General features: G+C 35.5%; 3 protein-coding genes across 5 annotated transcripts in view; all 3 read left to right on the top strand.

Moving 5' to 3' along the window:
- The window catches only part of hoxc10a (homeobox C10a), a 106,079-nt gene that overhangs the window by 68,002 nt on the left and 17,297 nt on the right, over nt 1-20,780 (top strand). The window lies entirely within an intron of this gene.
- On the top strand, nt 4,446-12,382 carry hoxc6a (homeobox C6a). Its single transcript, XM_058762666.1, has 2 exons — nt 4,446-10,378; nt 10,991-12,382. The coding sequence occupies exons 1-2, from the start codon at nt 9,976-9,978 to the stop codon at nt 11,290-11,292; spliced, it is 705 nt and encodes a 234-aa protein (XP_058618649.1). The 5' UTR covers nt 4,446-9,975; the 3' UTR covers nt 11,293-12,382.
- On the top strand, nt 13,160-17,962 carry hoxc5a (homeobox C5a). Its single transcript, XM_058762667.1, has 2 exons — nt 13,160-13,825; nt 14,629-17,962. The coding sequence occupies exons 1-2, from the start codon at nt 13,339-13,341 to the stop codon at nt 14,841-14,843; spliced, it is 702 nt and encodes a 233-aa protein (XP_058618650.1). The 5' UTR covers nt 13,160-13,338; the 3' UTR covers nt 14,844-17,962.

Below are 20,780 nucleotides of genomic sequence, written 5' to 3'. Positions count from 1 at the left end.
ATTAGGAGTTGCAAGGGTTGACTTTTGAATTCCCAGTTTAATGAGAAATATTATTAGTTTCAAGCAAAATGGCGTTATCAACTACAGTAATACGAAATACATCATTTAAATCAGATCAAATTGTGCAAAATATGCTTTTATCATTCAATTTTGGTTTCAAGTACTTAGTATACACGATTTCAAAAATCATGGGCACACAAAATTAATTTTCTCTCAATTATTTTAATTTCAGTTATTTTATACAATTCCACCTCTCGTTACAATCACGCGACAACATATAATTTTTTACGTCAGTACCAGTTCCAAATAATGGCACATTTCAAAATAATAATAAATATTAAAAAGTATTTTAAAAATGTATCAAAGGTGAATAATATTTTTTGTAAGTATGGCTTCTGTTGTAAGAGGCTTTACTCGAAGCAAACCCACAGCATTGGGAAACAGATGAGCGGACAGGTCGCAGGTCTCGGCCTTGTTACGAGACATTGAAGGAATCTCATTGTTCCTCACCTGTGCTGGTCTTCTATAATGGATAACTGATGAATGTTACTAAAATCCTGTAAATATTCTCACAAATACAGGCTGCTTTTTTAAATAATTTTTTTTTTATACATGTTTCCGATTTTTAGTCTTCTCTTGTCCAGCATACAGACCAAACTGTTGTCTAACAAAACATAAACTTACCGTTCCATGGCCGTTTAACGCTTTACACACTATTTATATACAAAAACGGAGAACTGAAATACTTATGTAGTGCAAGTTTGACAGATGAGCTAGAATATTGTCAATGCCAATGCCTGTCATATTCAAAGACGAGAGGACCCATAAGCAATATTTACAATTGCCTAACATTGCATTTATTTAGAAGACAAATATGACAAATATGACAATGTGCCGTGGGAACAGGAGATTTCCAATTAGTAGCTACAAACGTATTTAATCCATGTTCATGCGTAATGTGTTGACATCTAAATGTTCACAAATATATTAAAATATTACTATCATCACGAAAATCCTGGTGTGGCCTATACATTACGCGCGAGTGTTGAAACGTGTTGTCTCTTTTACAACTTTTAATGGCAGGTCATAACAGTAGTCTAGTGCCCAATAAAGCAGCCGCAATTAGGCGAGTCGATGACATCATAAAGATGACGCTAATATAAACAGAATATTGAGATAATAATAGAATATCAGAATTTACTTTTAATGCCAGTTAGATTTAACGGGTATTATAGGCAAATAGCTTCCAACGTGCTAAAGCACAGCCAAGTAAGGTACTCAAATGTGAGGTATTTACAAACGAATATTAAAATTCTGTATCTCAAAACATAAATCGATACGAATGATTAAAGTGTAGCTACAGGTAGGCGCTTAAAATCTCGATATAAGCGACATCTGCATATACTGATACAATGATACTTTTACAATTTAAAAAAAAAAGTGCAAAGCTAAGACTTTTGCACGTTTTCTTGGATTTGCATGTATGCAATAATCTAATACTGACAGTAATAAATAACGTACACTGTAAAAAGTGGTAATTGTTACATTAAATAAGCATTTCTATCTCATTTAATCCATAAAATGAGTTTTGATTTATGTATTTAGGTTGATTCAGTTATGTTAAATAATATTCTTTACTTGAACAAAACCAGTTAACAGGGATATTAAAACTGTAAGGTACCATTTTGAGTTTAATTGTTTATTTCACTCTCCTTTTGTTGTTAGGGTGTTGGATGGTCCCCTGTTGTAAAAAAAGATATTTTTAGTTAAGGCATAGACCTTTTCAGGAAGTTCCTGTGGTAGTGACAATTGTAGTGGTCATTGTCCATCCGCCTTGCCTTTGTATTGCACTGCTGTTACATTCCAAATGAGGGCTTTACTATACCTGCAGTAAACTTTATTGGTGGTGTAAACCCGACAGTGTCGCATCCGGGCAGACGTTTTTGCCTTTTGATTTCTGTGCAGTGCAGACAGGCTAGAACAAGACACAAGGAAAGCAACGTGGACGTGGGACTGCTTTAAGTGTATGTATGCATGGCTGCATGTATATGTTTGTGATGTATTTTATTTATTTATTTAACTTTTATAATAGTGGAAGTTGTCATATGTACACATATTTACTCTATTTTTGGTTGTTGTGCTATAAAATTAGGAAAATAGTAGCCTAGTGAAAATGGATTAATTAAAGGGAAAAACCTACCCGGCTCTTGGCCATGCTCTTCAGTTAAATAATTGTGTTTTTGTTTTTTTTACCTAAATGCAGCATTCAGTATTTGTATATCCATTTGCATAGTGTTTATCTTTGTGGTATGAAACTAAAAAGATATAGGGTGAAATGAAGTAGTGAAAAGAAATTAATTTTAGGTGAAACTTATATGGCTTACATGGACTTGTTAACTAATGTCGATTGGTTTAGCTATGAAATCTTTAAGTTAAAGCCTATTAATGCCATAAAATAAACTTGGCGTTTTGCTTTGCTTTTGTTTTTGCTCAGTTATTTGCATGCATTACATGTTACAATTACCTACTTGAAAGAATGTTTAAGGCAAATATATATATTTTTTAATGCTATCAACTTGCAATGAATGATTCTAATACAATTCAATTAACCACTCAAGATCATATAACGAATTTCGTTTATAGAAAGCAAATGACCAGCAGCTACGATGATAAATAGCGTTAGCCACTGAAAAATAAGGTAAAGCCTCAGCAAAACAATGTGTTTTACTTGCCTGCATCATAATTCAACACTGAAGTGTGCATTTCTGAACTTTAAAATTGTCAGACACGTCAATTTCAGAACTCCTACAGTCTTGAAGTATTTTAAAAATATAATTCATATAGTTAATGAAACATAACTGAACGTATATATAGGCTATATATATATATATATATATATATATGTTCAGCATATAGGTTCAGTTATGTTACATTAATTATATGAATTAATGAATTATATTGATAATATAATGATAATATAGCACTGCTGTCTGACGGAGAGGCGTCTTTTTAGCATTAATAGTATTATTTGTTCAGTGCAGAGCAGTCAAACTTTTGCGGTTCTTTTAAACATGTCAAAAGTATTTTTGTAAATACATAAAATTCAAAAGAACTGCAATACTGAGCAACTATTTTAACTTTATTTTGTTCTCTTTTACAAGTGCTTCTATACACAATGAATACATCCAGTTGTAGGCTAAATGATAATTTTGTGAGACAAGTTTTTGACGTAATAAACGCATCGGTGTGCTCTTTATAAATATTTTGTTCTTATAAATGCTTTTGAAATTATGTGATTACTTCAACTTTATCTTAAACGAGTGCCTATTATGAGAACTATCTGTATCCAAGTGATTCTGATTCATGCTTTAATGTGCTCCGAACTGCTACAGACATAAACTCAACCAACTTCTGGGAACGATGAGCCCAAAACAAAATCTCTAAAGGGTCAAATGGGGTAAATAAGGACAGCCCCATGGTTAAAATAAATAAATAAATATTTGCTGTATTAGATTTTTAGACGTTTAATTATAAATAGCAATCTTATTTATTTATTTATTTGAGCAAAATGGAGTTATGAGTATACAAGGATATTTCATTTTATATTCACACATTCTCATCAGCAAAATAGGGCTTGTGCAAGTTATTAACAACTAATAGGCCTACACTTTTTTGCATGATACTTTTTTCCATTATAGTACTGTTCCACAATTTTCAGAATATCCACCGTCACAAAATGTTAATGTTATCATTAAGCCTTAATAGCATTAGACTAATAAATAATTTTTCACAATATATGACGAATATAATACTGTTATCAGTGCCATCAATTTAGCAGACAATAAAAGGAAAAAGGAAGAAGAAAATGGGAAATGCGATCTTTGAGAGAGGGTGAAACGTAACACATTCCTAGTTGTTTAGAGGGGGAATTTACAGCTAAGTAATAAAAGTTTACGACTGAATACACGCGGTCATTGGTTGCGTCAGACCACGTGGTACTCACTCTATGAACATGAACTTTGTGCTGTTGTCTTCCCCTGGATCTCCCCATCTATCGACTTGCGAGCTCGCGGTGGTGTTGAAATGATCTTAGCACCAGACATTTTTCCCGTTTTCTGTTTACTCGCTAGCTGAGGCGGATTTTTAAAACGCTCTATAACACCATCTTGTCTCGTCTGCTTCATCGCTAGCAATGACTGACTGTCCTCAGACGTCGCCGCCTCCCCAGTCTCCTTTCTACCTATCTCATTCCCTTGAGGGGGAAACAGCCCCGATAGCTGGAGCGTGAGGGGTTAGAGTGCGTAAATATGGTCATTTCTCCTCGAAAGATTACATTTTCCTGAGCACAGGAGAATGGGATCCTAGTGCCGTTGCCTAGTATGATCTGCTTCTATACACCACCGAACGTGCGTCACAGACAACAGCGAACGCTGGTAAGTAAATGATTCTACGCTCCTTATTGGCTTCTTACAGACCCGCAGCTACAGAATACGAAGATTTGACAGCACTGTATTCGAGTCAAAAGAGATGTGCAAGAGTGGCATGCAATGTATGTAAACGTAGCCTACTTGTATTTTGGCGTTTCCCTTAATACTTTATTGATTGTGAACGCACAGCCTCGTTGACAAGTGACTTGTGTTGCTTTCTGGTCCTATTGTTGACTTCTTTTTTTGTCTCGGCGACAATGAATATACTATTTTTAAGTTAAGTTAAGTTGGGTGTGGTTGTGAGCTTGTTTTCAAATAGTCAAATATACGCTTGGCCAGGTTTTGTATTTTGATTGTGGTTATTTGATACGGGTGTACTGGATACTTGAGCTCGCATTTGTTTACCTGCATGACTTAATAGTAGGCTATAGCTTTATGAATATGTGCAAATGAGCCTACATAGAAAACACGAATGAATGTCGGGCCTTTTACCAAAAACTGTGTTCAACCCATATTATGGGACTATGGCTTGCACTCGGGCTATGGGTATTCGGTCATAGACTATTTTCTTTCTAGATTACAGTTTAGTATAATTCATCGCTATAAGTCATTGGAAAATGTTAATTATTTATGAGTGAGTTATATTTTGAAAGACAGGGCAAAAATGTAACTAGTCTCGTTAACTTGTATTCAAACTGATGTATCCTGGTTGTGTCCGAGTTGTAATGATAAAATAGTGTCAAACGTTCACACAATCATTTACACTCGATCACCTACTCACATACCTGTAAAGCATAAAGGCCTTGAGGTACATAGCAAACAACTCATTGAACGATATACACGTATGTTAATTTTTCACGGAATCAGGATCAGCAACATCTCTCTCTCTCTTTCACTCTCTTTCTCTCACGCTGCGCACACGTGTTCAATCATCCAACACTGTCATTCCTTGAGGACTAAATCAAACAACACTGCCACCTTGTGCCTGCTCCATATGCAAGGCATTATACAGAGCCTAAAGTCAGGAAGAGCAACTGCCCACATTAAATTCAGATCTCAATTTTCATGTGGGAATGTGTTTGGCATTTGCTGGTGAAGAAATGACACCATAAATTTGTATCAAAATCATTGCTTTAATAGCATTCTCATCATGTATATTCGTATTAATATACTCATTTGAAAAATTATTTATAGAAAATATTCATAATTATTATGTGTGTATGGTGGCTTTTTACTAATTAATACTAATAATAAATAAATAATTATTAAATAGTACAATTTCAAAACACAATTACAGGAAAACAGTCCGTTTATTTTTAAATTAGTTTTATTGCCATCTTATGTCATGATAATAAAACAATACTGACAAACATGAAGCTATAGATTGAATAGCCAATGAACTATGTTATTATGGGATAGAATGCTAATAAAATCCGTTGGTACTCCGCTGAATCAAAAAATTAGAGCTGAGATCTTCCGTCATGGGCCTCTTGAAATCCACATATGAGGCTGGAATGGAGGGAAACAAAAAAAAACAGTTATTATGAACATACATCTGCTGCTGCTAAAGACAAAGATTTTTTTTAGTAATGGAATTGTTAAAAATAACTTGTGTTATGTGAAATGTTAAGAACAGATCGTCTCATTTAAAGCTAAGTTTGTGTGAATTCATTTTGTCTATTTTTTAAAGCTTGAGTGGTAATTTATTAAGGCAGAATGCTTCTGTGTGGGCTCGCATATGGTTCGTCGATGTGCATGTGTGTATTTGTGTGTAAGTGAGAGACATGAAGCGAGTGGAGGGCGGGGTTGTTCTACTGTGAGTCTCCTCTTTGCCTCGGAATAATGACTGTCTTTTGTTTGCCATTAAAAATGGAGTCTATTTAACTAATCCTTGTGCCTGTACGTATATAAGGTGCATAAGATTTATTCATTTGTGTATTACAGTTATTCTTAAGGTTAATAGCAATGTTCTAAACAGGTTTATGAAATTGACACATTTATTACCATCTGACTATCATTTGTGTAAACTTTGCGCCAGTCTCGTGTCTGCCACCGCTATTGAATTTGAATCATAGAAGGCATAATTCAGAGTTGCCACGAAAATGAAAACAAATTCCAGGCGAACTTTCAATTCCAAACATTTCCTTACAAGAACCGCAGGGCAATGTGAGTTCGCTCTACTTCAAAACATCTTATTCATGGAGGTCATTACGCGGCCACATAATTTCACAGAATTATCTTGTGCTAGTTAAAAACCATAATGCCCCTTCGGGTCGTGTGTTGTTATAAGTGCTTAGCTGCACATGAAACTCTGTTACAGCTGTCACGTTACTATTATGGATTTTGTTTTTGCATAGATACATCGACATAGATGACAGGGTAGGAAAGTTGGGCTTGGATAAGAAAGCTAGAAGACTCATCGTTGGAATTTGCAATTGTGAACATCCGTTACAAATAAATAGGCCAATGATAACATTCATTTAACTCGAGAATGCGCAGACTAGGCCATTACAGAGCACAGTTAGGATGTGCATTGCTTGCTTTTTTCCAGATCATCACATCACGTATATTACGCATTAGAAGCAAGTACGATTTTGGCGCACATTAGTGCGTAGTTTCGTCGAGTGTAAAGAGAATACAGGCCAAACGGGATGTCTATTTATTGCCTCTTCAAACGCTAAAACACAACCGTGCGATTTGTCTTAAGGGCTGCAATAAAACACTTAAAGCTCTTTCTCTCAGTCACATCAACATACCAACTGCAGACTAAGTGTGGTGTGTTTTACTCGCTACTTCATTCACAAGACTGATGCTGTAAAATAGATCACATTATTAAAAATCTCCCCATCAAAGGCTTTCAGTTCAAAGTCGTTGAAGCAATATTGAACATCAAAGAGTCAGATATATAGATACAACCTACACTTAGTATCTGATCTCAATTCCGCCAAACTACACGTCGAATAACATAGTCTGGTCATTTACTTAAACAATTAAATGATTTCCGAATTGATAATGCTTCTTTAGTTTGCTTTTAGCAGCGTGCTTTCCTGTAGGCTATCTAAATATTTTTGCGTATCAATGGCATATCGTAGGCTACTAGCGTAATGAAAATGTAGGCCTGATTAAATTATATATATATATATATATATATATATATAAAAATAAAATAATAAAAAAAAACATTACAAATTATTGCTGTAAAAAAATAAATTTAAAAAAAGTTTATTGCATTTCAAATATTTAAACTAGCAACTGTTCAATTTCCACAGTCTTAAGGCTATGAATGAAATATGGTAAAACGTGAGCACCCGTTTTTCACGCAAGAAATATTTTTTATTACACTTATATATTACTTTTATTAGTTTCTTTCCACAGTATGCATGGTGTAATATTGTATAAATTAAATCATATTAATACTTTATGGTCCACATCGCCATAATGACTACTAGCTTATATTTAGTGTATTAATTTTGCGGCCCGTAATTTATTTATTTTTATTTTTAATTACTTTTATTGCAGCCCGTTTTAAATTATTATTATTATTATTGTTATTATTACTACTAGGATAAACGTCAATAAATTAACTTCGGAAGATATTTAATCATATTCATATGCAGCAGTCATAAACTGATGAAATAGCACTTACCATACTGATGTTTAGATATTCTCCTAGTAGAGATTTACCTAGAAGGGTTGCATTTTGTCGCTCTTAAATTTTGTCCAAAATATGACAACCCATCAAAAACATTAATCCTTGATACTGATTGATCCAGTTTTTAGGTGAGCTACGTTAGGATATAAAGAAAAATGTATGCATTTAATCAGTCGTTAAGCAGATTAGCCTGTTTTATAGCTGCTAAATGCCTTTTCTCACTGTCGGGCTGGAAGTAAATTTTACTGTTCTGTCAATCTCGTGTTTTGCGCACCTCTTTCTAAACCACTGTTTTTGGCCTCACACGTTCCGTCATGTGGCCTGCATTAAGGTCATGGAGCATACCGTAACTATTCGGTTAAAACTAGTACTTTTCCCACCACTGATTCTTCAAACATGATAACGTAAATTGAGCTTTCCATTAATGTAGCTGCAATTATTTAATGAAGCAGAACAGTTATATTTGTATTGTTCAACAGATCGTTTGCATAAATGATCACTGTAAGAAATTCTGTAAAAATAAACCTTATAAATAAAATTAATAGTCAAAAGTATTTAAATTTTGTAAAGATTTCTCATAGTATTGTTTTCATTCATAATCATTCTGCATACCCTAGAAAGTTGCATGCTAAAAAAATGAGCAGCTTTCTGCCCACAAGATAAGAGACTCGCTGCACAGCCCCCATACATTCAAAGGGATAATTGCCTCAGAGCTGGAAGTCCTCAGTTGGTTTTGTGACTTTTATGGCACCAAGGCGCGTTTGACGCATTCTTTAGTAAGATGCCCCTTCCCCCCTCCTTACTTAGGTTCTTTTTACCATTGAAATTATCAATACATTACAAATGGGGAAAGGAAAAGAACAGACGTTTCCCCTTCAGCGCAATAAAAGCCCGAGGAAATCGGAGAGAGAAACAAACGTTATAGGGAAATATATACTGTCTGAATAACACAAAGAATAGTGTAGTCCTTTAACTTGTTGACTGACGACAATGCCGCGAATAATTCTAATAATATGACATGAAATGTGCATCAGCAGATTTATTCACAGTTTTTTGAATGAAATTGTGAAATTTGTCTTGAAAAAGGAAGGGTAAGCAATATTTGCGTAGATAAGGCGTAAACAGCCTTGTAGCAATTAGCCCTAGGTCATTTTCTTTTTTAAAACAAAGGGTTCTATTTAGTGGTTAAAATCTGAGTTACATGATCCACCGAGGAGTTGTAATGAAGTAATAAAGTTGTTCCGTCAAGAAGAAATAGGCTACATATAGTTATGATTAGTATTGTCATATTATAAAATATAAATATATACAGCTTGGTATACGTCACCGACAACAATCAACTGTAAAAGTGATCTTACTGGTAATTCATTAAGATGAAAATTAGCTCGTTGTAAAACGCACGATTATAAGTGTAGATTTATCTTCACAATGCACGTGGAGAAGCTTTGTACCGGCGCATAGAACAGATTAACTCGGTGATTAATGCACAAAAAGGCATAATTGATTGTTCGTGTGAGTGCCTATTCTGTATTTTTGTGTGTGTTTACTTAAACATTATCAACTGAAGCCACAAGGATAAGAAGCTACAAGCTCGATATTCCTCCGTACACAGCGCATTCAATTGGCTGAAAGTGGTCAGGTGACGCTGTCATATTGTCCTTCCATGAGCCAAGCCTTGGCTATAACACTTGCTTTGCGCGTCTTAACCGGAGACTGGAAATTAATATTATTGAAATCCTTCTGAAGTTCATTTGAAAGAGAGTTAGGAGAGCAGGCGGGAGACGTGTGTATGTGACAGAAGGAAGCAGACCCCAAAGCACAGAGAAAGAAAGTGTAAGATTAAGAGAGGGGAAATAAGATAGGAGGGTGAGTTGATGAGAGGGCGATAGGAAAGGTATGAATTCGTATTTCGCGAACCCGTCGCTCTCGTGCCATTTATCTGGTGGGCAAGAGGTTTTGCCCAACATGCCACTGAACACGACCACATATGATTCAGTCAGACATTTTTCGTCTTATGGCACTACAGTGACCCAAAACCGGATTTATGCGTCCCCCTTCTATTCACCTCAAGATAACGTTGTGTTTGGATCAAGTCGAGGACCGTACGAGTATGGATCTAACGTGTTTCTTCAAGATAAGGATGTGCTTCCCAGTTGCAGGCAAACTAGTATGGGACTCAATGCGCAGAGCCACGTTGCCCAGGAGTACAACCTGGAACAAGCTCGTGCAGGAACACAGGAACAGAAAGGGAACAACATTCAGATCTACCCGTGGATGCAGCGCATGAACTCGCACAGCGGTGAGTTTTTACTGCGACTTGGGACATACCCTGGTGGAATTGGTCTGTTTTACGATACGTCCTATCAACAGAGTAGCTACATTTTATGGCCTCATAAACCACTACTAAATCATCAGACTATAAAAGCCCCCTTTTCCAGAGAGGGGAATCCCATTTGGCTACCTCCTTTAATACTCGAGTGCCAAAATTATTTCAAAAACTTGTGCAATAAGTGTGAGTGCGTTAGAAAAATATACAACAAAATGTACATTTGGAACCATTTTAAGAGCATGCACTACTATGTTAAAATGTAACTTAGCTCTTCCGCTGTACTGTTTGAAAAAAAGAACCACGATAACAAAAGTTAGTTGAAAGAAATGTTTTAGAAACACTGAAAATCGAAATGTTAACGTTTCGCGTTGCTTTGTGCTTGTAATATAGGTAAATACATTATTTTAACAAATTGTTATATTAGTAACGTTATAAATAAAAATAACATTTTTGTAAAAATTGTAAATACGCACAAAGCAAATTATTTCACCAGGATTTCAAACGTGTTTTAAATAGCATTTATATTTATATTTTTCTGTGTGTGAACTATATATAATTTATTTTCACTTTTCTCAACAACAGGAGTTGGGTACGGGTCAGACAGAAGGAGAGGTCGCCAGATTTACTCGAGATACCAAACCTTGGAACTGGAAAAAGAATTTCACTTCAATCGGTATCTAACCAGACGCAGACGCATCGAGATCGCCAACGCTCTGTGCCTAACCGAGCGTCAAATCAAAATCTGGTTCCAGAATCGGCGCATGAAATGGAAGAAAGAGACCAATCTAACTTCTACTGTACCGGGGAGCGAATCAACGGGTACTCCTCAAGAGACCGAGAAGGAGACCGAGGAGGAAACCGAGGAAGCTAAAAAAAAAGATTAGGAAATCCATTTCTCGTTCTCGAACGCCTGTTAACTGCAACGTAACTACCTAAACTCTGAGAATTTGCAAATATTAATGCATGGACTGTATACTCTGCTATTCCTTTGACTGCCCCCTCCTCCTCCGACCTGAATACCATACACAAGCTCTACAACAACCACCACGCCACTAAAATATACACACGTTGAAACAAATGGAGAGATTAAGAGAGAGAAAGACGCACATGTTATCCACCATAATGTAATTCACTTCTCTTTGTATTGAAAAAAGCTCCTTATTGGCTGTGTGGTGACAATGCCACAGATGAACTATTTGTGTGGTTCTAGTATTATCATGTTGCTATAGGCTAGTAGAAATTACATTAGATGAAAATGTATTCGAATTTGATAAGTAGGCTGCGTCTCCCCAACTATTAAGCCTCTAAACAGTACCCTAAGCATTCCAGAAGTGAAGGAAACTTCTTATATGCACATTCAGTTTTTTGTGGATGCATATTTGTACAATGAAACAAGCACTGACGGGATGAACTATACTACCTAAATCCTTAATGCATTTTTTTTCTTTCTTTTTTTTCTTAATATTGCCTTTGCCCTGTCAGTGTTCTGTTGTTGAAAATGCCGCTGTACTGGCGCATTAACTATGAGAGAACTTCAAAAACATACATTTCATCATACTTGTAGTTGTATGCATATAAACTTGTCTTAAAGTGTGAATCACACCCATATGAAAACAAACATATACCTTGTTACGCAATTATATTGTTTATGTAAACTGTGTATTATTTAATAAAATTGATGAAAACAAAAAACTGTATTGTTTTGACTCCAGCTTTTTTCACGCATCATAAAGGATTTCAGAACTGAGAAAAAATTATAAGGCTTTACACACTTTTTCGCTTTGAAGAAGTTTTTATTTACGAACTTTTAGGCCCACATATTTCTGTGAGTTTTTGATTCAAATCCACATTAACAACAAATGAAATTCAAGGTTACATCGGACTTTGGTTTATTCTGTAATTGTACTCATTTAACTACAATTTAACTTGTCCAAACTCCAGTTATTTTAATGGAACAATGCACCCAATTATTGTTAATATACCTAATGATTAATGTGACGGCTTAACAAGTTTAATTTAATAAAGCATTGCTTATTTCATGACACAGCGACAATGCTTAATTGACAAAAACCTTTCTAACCACGTTTGCTTTGCGTCTAGTGGCATAAAGCTGAATCAGTTGTTCTGCGATAAATAATCACATGTGGGTTTTGGGATGCCGCTGCAACAAATGCACATGTATTGACGCAGTGTATAGTTCTCTTATGATCACAATAGACATAACTTCTCAAATTCTGAAGAAAAACACACACACAAAACACTCAAAAACCCAATACATTACTGTGAAACTGGAGATGGACAAATTTGTCATATATGTAACTAATGTGATAATAGTATACTCCATATTTTTCATATTGTCTTGTCATTTGATGTGTCATAACATCGCGTCACATCGTATCTCGTCCATCATCTTGTTTGCACAAGTCTGTGTGTGTGTGTGCGTGTGTGTGTGTGTGTGTGTGTGTGTGTGTATGTGTGTGTGTGTCTGCACGCCCGCGCGTGTGTGAGACCGCTCTGTCCAGTATTAGACGCCAGATGACGCTCTTGTCTAACGGTCTCGCCCTTTTTAGCCCAGACCCTTAGATGATTTCCATACCGAGAAGTTATCGGACACGTTTCCCTGTCTATCAATAACCTCCTGGGGATCAAGCCAATTTATGAGTGGCCAGGAGCTGCACGTGATTCTATTTAAACATTCCATATTTGGGCATTACACGTCGTATCAAGAAAAAAAAGAAAATGATTTCCTCCACCTATAAATCCTGCTCTTTTTTAGGACAAGCCTAACATCCTCTAGAAATACAAATAAAGCCCAATAAACAAATAAAACTTCTAAACAACTTATGTATACTTTATTAGCTGATTCCGTCTCTGTCGTGACCGAGTGCTTTTTGTGAATCTCTGCAAGGTTATATTGTTTTGGAAATAGAATGAGCTCATACGTTGGAAAGTCGTTTTCTAAGCAAACGCAAGACGCCTCCTCTTGTAGAATGCACACTTTTGGCAACTATGGAGCTCACTCTGAGTTCCACGAGTCCAATTACGCGTACGAAGGACTTGATCTCGGCGGATCGTTCAGTTCTCAAATCCCCTCCAACTCTTTGAAACGGGAGGCGATAAACACAACCGACCGTGCAAGGAGCAGTGCAGCAGTTCAGCGAACACAGTCCTGTTCAGCTCCGGGCTCTCGTAGCTTTGTAAGCACTCACGGGTACAACCCCCTAAGTCACGGACTGTTGAGCCAAAAAGCCGAGGGGAATATGGAAGTTATGGAGAAGCCCAGCGGCAAGAGCCGCACAGACGATATCAAAATGGAGACTACTTCAGCGATTAAGCAACAAACTAATTCGACTCAGCGACAGAACCAGTCGCAGCCGCAGATATATCCGTGGATGACAAAGCTACACATGAGCCACGGTAAAGTTACGTTTAAAGTTTGTTTTAGAAGAGAAGAAAACTGCACGCATCTCATCCTCGTCATTGCATCTCCTTCCTACCCTGTTTTGTCGCTCCATATTTTTCCTCTTGAGTTTTATAGGCCAAACGCAGGAAATAATAAAACTAGCGGCCGTAAATTTTATGACAAAGGCATCTATTGCTCGTAAACCTGTCCTGTTACTGTGAAGAGGTGATCTCCGGTCAAATTTATGGAGAAATAATTGGTTAAGAAAAGCAAAAAATTCATGACGTAAATTTACGTATTATTTCTTGCTTTAAGAATTAAAGGGAGTTTACATGTTATTAACGCATAGTGAAGTGGGATTTCAAACGAATCTTTGCATACACATGCATTTTGTTTCCGGTTGCACTCTTCACCGCTGGAGTAAAGTACAGCAAAACTATTATGTCAGTTTGCATTCTCTAAATACCGAGGCATTGCAATCGCAGTGTCTTTTTTGCTCAGCTTTTACAATATTTTGTGTCAGTACATGCTCGTGGCCTTCTCACACTTATGATTGTTTCATTACGTTTGTGTTTTTTCTGTGCATGACACTTTCTTATTTCAGAATAAATAAACATTAGCGTCATACCACCTGTCCACTGTTTTCATTTTGGATTTCATAATGCTTGATGTTTTCATATTGCATTCTATGGACTGTGTTTGGTGGCAACTTCATCAATGATTATGAAAATTAATTTTATAATAATATGCATGAGGACGACAGTCGATCAAATTTTACAAATATAGGTAACCCAATATCTTTCTGATGCCACCTCAGAATCTGATGGTAAAAGGTCACGAACCAGTTACACCCGGTACCAGACTCTGGAGTTGGAGAAAGAGTTCCATTTCAACCGATACCTCACACGTCGCAGACGTATCGAGATTGCCAATAACCTCTGCTTGAACGAGCGCCAAATTAAAATCTGGTTCCAGAACCGTCGCATGAAGTGGAAGAAGGACTCAAAGTTGAAAGTGAAAGGAGGACTATAATAACGTGGTGTACGGCTTCAGCTTGAAAATAAAGGCAGTGTTAAGTTGTACTGAAACAACAAACGATTTAAAATAGATTTTCTTGTTGACAACAGTTGGTGTCTTTCATTTGTCTACAATATCATGTTGTTATGTGAATATGTCCATATTTTCAATATTTATTGATAGTGCTCCCTCCCCTGAGTGCAGGAGGTGCTTATTTGAATAATGTATGAGCTTAAACTTTATTTGAATATGCTTTACTAAAATCATTTGTATCAATAACCTACATAATATACCAAGGCCTGCATCCAGTTACGTTGACTTAAATGTAAGTGCAAATAATGTGGTGCTTTGCTTGAACATTCATCAATTTGCCCATTGCATTTTGGTTTTTGATGGGACTTGTCTTTTTATCCATTGTACTTTCTGTCGTAAATACATCTATACAACTATGATATCCACACAAGGATGGTAAACCGCACGCCATTATGATAATGCAACAACTATAGTGTCATATTAATCGCTGTGTATCATGTTGTCTGTCAGCCAGCAGCCAAATGGTAATTTTCTCTTGACAATTATGTCTGTTTAAATACTGTGCAAACAGAACATTTTGTTTTTTTACTGACTATGTTTTTGGGGGCTATTTTTTTCAGGCAGGTACCTTGACTTTTGTTTCTATACACTGTACACTTAAGGAGCATATATAGGGCATCCTGTAACGACTGTAAGGAGTGGCTTATTGATACCTCTCATACCAAACAAGCTACACGGCCTACTTTTGTGTGAACCGCATTTGTTCTATGATCCATTATTTCTGTTATTCCAACAGTTTGTTTTCGAAGTTTCACTGTTAAGCCACATCGATAGTTTTCCAGTCAGTAATGTATTATTACAGTAATAAGATTAAATTGTCAATAGTGGTAACATATCAGAAAGTTTCCCCACTTCTGGGTTAAAAGCCATCTGTGTCCAATAAAACGTCCAATGTGGTATCATTGTAAATAAACTTGATTAACCGTAAAGAATATCCTATTGTTAACATTATTATTTTTTTGTCTGTTGAAGCAACAGGAACAAAAAAATGAGTCTTTCTTTACACAATGCATTCGTGCACTCAAGGCCCGTTTGATAAATCGAGCAGAGTTAAGAGAGGAAATGGTTCTGCGCGAATTTAATATGATTTTGATCAACATTCGTGCGTCCATCGAGGACCAAGTCTGAATGTGTATACTTCCACTGATGAGACATGATTGAGCTTTAACGCTCTGGTCACTTATTTACAGTAGCCCTTAAACGGAGGCACATAAAACTTTATGACCCCAATAAACTTTTACAGCACTTCCTCTCACCCATCACACACTGACAACTGTTTCCTTTTTTAACAGATCGGCGGAAGTTTACACAAACATTTCAAAGTGACGTTTTGGTACACAGAACTCATAAAAACAATAAGATAGTTTACACATACTGTCCAACTAAATTATGAATGCACGAATTATTTTTCGAAAATGCACTTGCAGTATGATACAACAGCGTTATTAATCGTCCATCGTGTGAAGCACATAATTAAAGACGTTAAGAGTGAATTGCTAATGCTACTACATTATTGTTGAAATTTGTCATTTAGATAATGAGACATATGATGTCAGTCACCCTATGCGCCGAAATCAGGCCCGTGTCAAGCAAAGGACACAAGAGCGTTGCCCGCGTGTACAAAATGCAAATTTTAGACTCGTTCTACAGGCTCCTTTCCTGTTTGTTTGACATATTTTAGTTTTTAATTCATGCCTTCTCCGCGCTCGATGTAACTTATTGGAAATGCCACGGAACATTTTAATCTATATATTTCTATATATATATATATATATATATATATATATAATATATATATATGTATGTATGACCGTTAACATTATATATGCACACTAATCTGAAAATAAAAACAGGCAGCTAGTCAATTTATACTACTGTTTCAAAAGTGCTTTCATTTTAGAATCATCTCACTCACCTATATTGGAGATTCAATGTAAATTTCCACGCTTCTTTCAATTTCTACACTCGCTATCTTGACCGAATGGGCCACATTGCGAGTTACTGTGGTTGCTATGTTGCTTTTTACACAAACCCCTCTTTTTTTAGCTCTCTTGCCACGTATTTTGAAGTTTTGAGGGTTATTTATGCCAATTGCCCAAAGCAGGACCAGTGAGTGGTGCAGGAAGAGCACGTGGGGTCATTAAAGTGGGTTTTATGGCCTGCAAGACCTGACAAACCCTCAATATATTTACATCATATATAATGTTAACTGTCCGTAATCGCAGCTGTTGGCTAGTCTTATCTCTGAGAGAACGGCTTAGAGCCTGTTAGTGTGGGTTACTCGCGTCAGGGTCTGTAGAAGTTCGACTCTCCCAAATGGATCCCAGGCGGTTGCAGTAAGTTAATAATCTTGTTTTCCTCTATTTAATTAAATATGTACTTTCCTCCGCAACACCCTCGGGAATTAATCAAGGATGTAATTTAATAGTTCATGGAGAAATTGTGTCAAGTGATGCGCCAATGTGTCCTCATCTGTTCAGTTTTGATCAATTTCAAAGGTCTAGAGTGTACGCTTGTGCATTTGTATATTACTGTTAATTTGGCATTGATATAGAATTATTGTTCTGGCAAGAGCTTCAAATCTAATTCTGTAGATCATGATTCGTATGTACTCAAAAAAGCATCTTAAAAGCATTGTACATGTGTAAAAACTTTTGCCTTGGATCGTAATTTATATGCACCTAAGTATTTGCGATCTGGTATCACAGAATGTGCGTATATAAAAATACCCCACTTTTGTATGTCGAAAAGTGCTTAGTTTGTGCCTAGGATACGTATGTTGTGTTAAAATTGAAGGTGAAGGACTGTGAGAAGCTGATCTTGTATTGGTTTGCAGATGAGAGCGCAGAACATAGATCTTTAGATCGGACATAATGTGGGGTCATGTGCAGGGCAGAGAAGATGTGGTGTTGTGTGGTGGGGTCATGTACAGGGCAGTGAGGATGGTGAGGTAGAGTCACATGATTAACCAAAAAAAAAAAAAAAAAAAACTGAAATGACTAAATTGTTCAAAGGCAAATGAGCAAGTATATTTTATACAATGCATATGACATTTTTTACCACTGTTATTTGTAGGTTTTCAACACCGGATATTCAGTGGTCTTTATTTGACAGATGAGGCTCCACTTGACCATTATAATCATGGTATGAAAAGTTTAAGCCATATCTTACTTTATGATGTTGTGCTTGGAAACAGAGGAAGTCAGACTGCTCTGTTCATCCACAATGTTCTCTTTAATCTGTGCACTGTGATCTTTGCTGAGAGGAAACTCCACTGCCATCTTCACACTGCTGTGTTTCTATTCTGTGGAGGCCTGTGATATATTTTGAGAACTTAATTTAAATAAAAATAACTAATGCCTCAGTTTTGGCTTTATGAACTAATTCAGGCCATTTTGCTGTGCAAGAGTTATACTCCTACAATACAATACAATACAAATATATATATATATAACAGATATAACACTGGTTGTTTTATGAGGGTCTGAAATTTAGTTGTTGTTGTTTTTTGCCATGCAGCTGAGAAAAGAAAAAAAATGTTATAAGGCCGATTTAATCACCAACTCAAAAGAGGTTTAATCAAGAAAACTGTGGATTGCAATTAATGTACCCTTATTTTATGTCTTTTACCATTTCAGTTCAGTTTACCTTAACAAAAATAAAAAAAAAATAGAGACAAACATTATTTTGAAAAATATGTGAATATGATAAGAGTCAGATTTCTTTTGTTTTTTTCAATTTATTAAAAGCAGTAGGAGGGGTTTTAGCTGATATCAAGTGTCCTTTCTAAAATATTGAATTTGATAGAACTTCAGTTAGTATTAAGTTAAAGTTGTTATTAAGTTGAAGTTGATAAAGTTACTTGTATAAGCAAGAAATAGCCTATTTTATTTGATATTCATTTGATTAAATGATCTGGGCCATGATTGTATTTAATATTTAATGTCCATTTTTCCCATAAATCAGAAATCTAGAAACATTTAAACAATTACATTAGAAAGAAAAAAAATTAATTGTTGATTTATTATTATTATTTATTTATTTATTTATTTACATAGATGCCTTTCTCAGATTATGTTGTGTTCATATTTATGTGTTTATTCAGTTATCTAAGAATAACAATACTGACAATGACATATGAATGTACTCCACTGTTTTTATCACATCAAAGCAGAAGTGTATAGCTGATATCTGTTGGTACCATTTTTTGCTCAGAGTGCAGGTTTTACTCACTCAAAGGTTGATTGAGGTGGATGATATTCCCTATTGTACACTGACTAGAATATTTATCAATATAATGTTAAATATGCAGCATTTTACACAACATTTTTGTGAGGGTTTGGAAAATGGTTAGTCATTCAGAGAATAAATGGGTCATGTGGTGTATACTGTGGTACAACCAACCGTCACAGACACATTCAGTCATTATGAAAAGATAAACATTTTATTTTATAATAATTGTTGTACCTGAGAGAGGGAAACACTTAGTACATTATAATGAATTCATAATAAAGAATAAATCTAGCTTCACTATTTTTAGTAAGCCTGTTTGTGCATCTTTTTATATTATCAAGTCTTTGAATACTGTGTCAAAACATTAACTGCCAATAGGGGGCAATAGTTTTATATTCATCTGTTTTTGTCTCTGCCAGTGCAGGTTACTCTGGGTTCAACATATTCTTTTGTCATCTAACAGATTACTATCTAACTACCCATACATGGAAAATGGCAGCAGTTTCATTCAATACATAGATGCCTTCAGAAAGAATGAGTAAATGACAGAGTTGGAAATCATGCCATGGCATGCAGAGTAAATAAACAAGGCAATGCTTTCAATTTTGGAACAATTCACATTCTGTTTGTAGACGGTTCCTGTTTGGACAGGCATTTCATAAATAGAAAACAGTAATTTTGTTCTCTTTGTGGATAAACTCTTCTTCATTCAATGATGGATGAGGTGAATGAATGAAAAACAAAATTAAAGTTGGTACTTGGACTGGTGGTTTTCTTAATAAATAGGTGTCAAGATTATGATTTATCGAGGAAACCTTTGGTCATGACAACATGAGCTGAATTTGCTACAATAAAACATTGGTATGTAATAGCAAATACTTTGACTTTAATGCAGGAATTTTATGACTAAACACAGTTTACATTTGGCTGAAATTATACCATAGTGTTTAAATGTACTTTTTTGTGTACCTTTTTTCCTGTGTTGAGCTTGGTTAATTGTAGCATTGAGTATATACTGAACATCATAAAAACAGCTATATTTCCCTCTCTATGTATATAACATCACCATACGTTATTTAATTACATTGCTCTTATATTCTTTTCCTTGCTTTAGTATTAAGGTTAACATTCAGGAAAATTATTTTTTGCCATTCATCTCGATGACAAACAGTGGCCCAACACTGTATGTGAATTCACAGTATGCTCACTTTTACATACTGTTAATTTTCTTATACTATGAGGCTGTAAGCCAGAAAAAAGAAAGCATGCCACATTCTTAAAAAAAAAAAAAAAAATCTATTCTGAATTGTCATGATAACCCGACCAAGTAGGAATTCATTTTAGGTCCTCCATTGTTGCAAAAATAACTACATTCATCAAGGAAATAGTTCTGAAAATAACCTGTGCTAAATACATAGCCTTGTCCTACTTTAAAGGATCGTGCCTTTGGACAGTTCACCCTCAATGAGAGACAAAGAGAAGTTGTACTAAAAACATGAAAACAGAATTAACAGTAAATAATTTAAATGCAGGTGTCAGATTAATATATGCAACTTTGTATTGAGTTGCAATTTTGGTAGACATATTTCATGCATGATTATTTTTTTTTTTAACTGATTACATAAA

This window comes from Onychostoma macrolepis, chromosome 23, assembly GCF_012432095.1.
Source record: "Onychostoma macrolepis isolate SWU-2019 chromosome 23, ASM1243209v1, whole genome shotgun sequence".
Classification (NCBI taxonomy): domain Eukaryota; kingdom Metazoa; phylum Chordata; class Actinopteri; order Cypriniformes; family Cyprinidae; genus Onychostoma; species Onychostoma macrolepis.
Note: the sequence above shows the minus strand (reverse complement) of the source record. Positions and strands in the feature narration are given on the sequence as shown.

Bases quoted from the DNA above. Each gene is read 5' to 3' on its own strand.
- hoxc6a (XM_058762666.1), top strand. From the start codon at position 9,976: ATGAATTCGTATTTCGCGAACCCGTCGCTCTCGTGCCATTTATCTGGT. The intron at 10,379-10,990 runs GTGAGTTTTTAC...TCTCAACAACAG, and splicing joins GCGCATGAACTCGCACAGCG to GAGTTGGGTACGGGTCAGAC.
- hoxc5a (XM_058762667.1), top strand. From the start codon at position 13,339: ATGAGCTCATACGTTGGAAAGTCGTTTTCTAAGCAAACGCAAGACGCC. The intron at 13,826-14,628 runs GTAAAGTTACGT...ATGCCACCTCAG, and splicing joins AAAGCTACACATGAGCCACG to AATCTGATGGTAAAAGGTCA.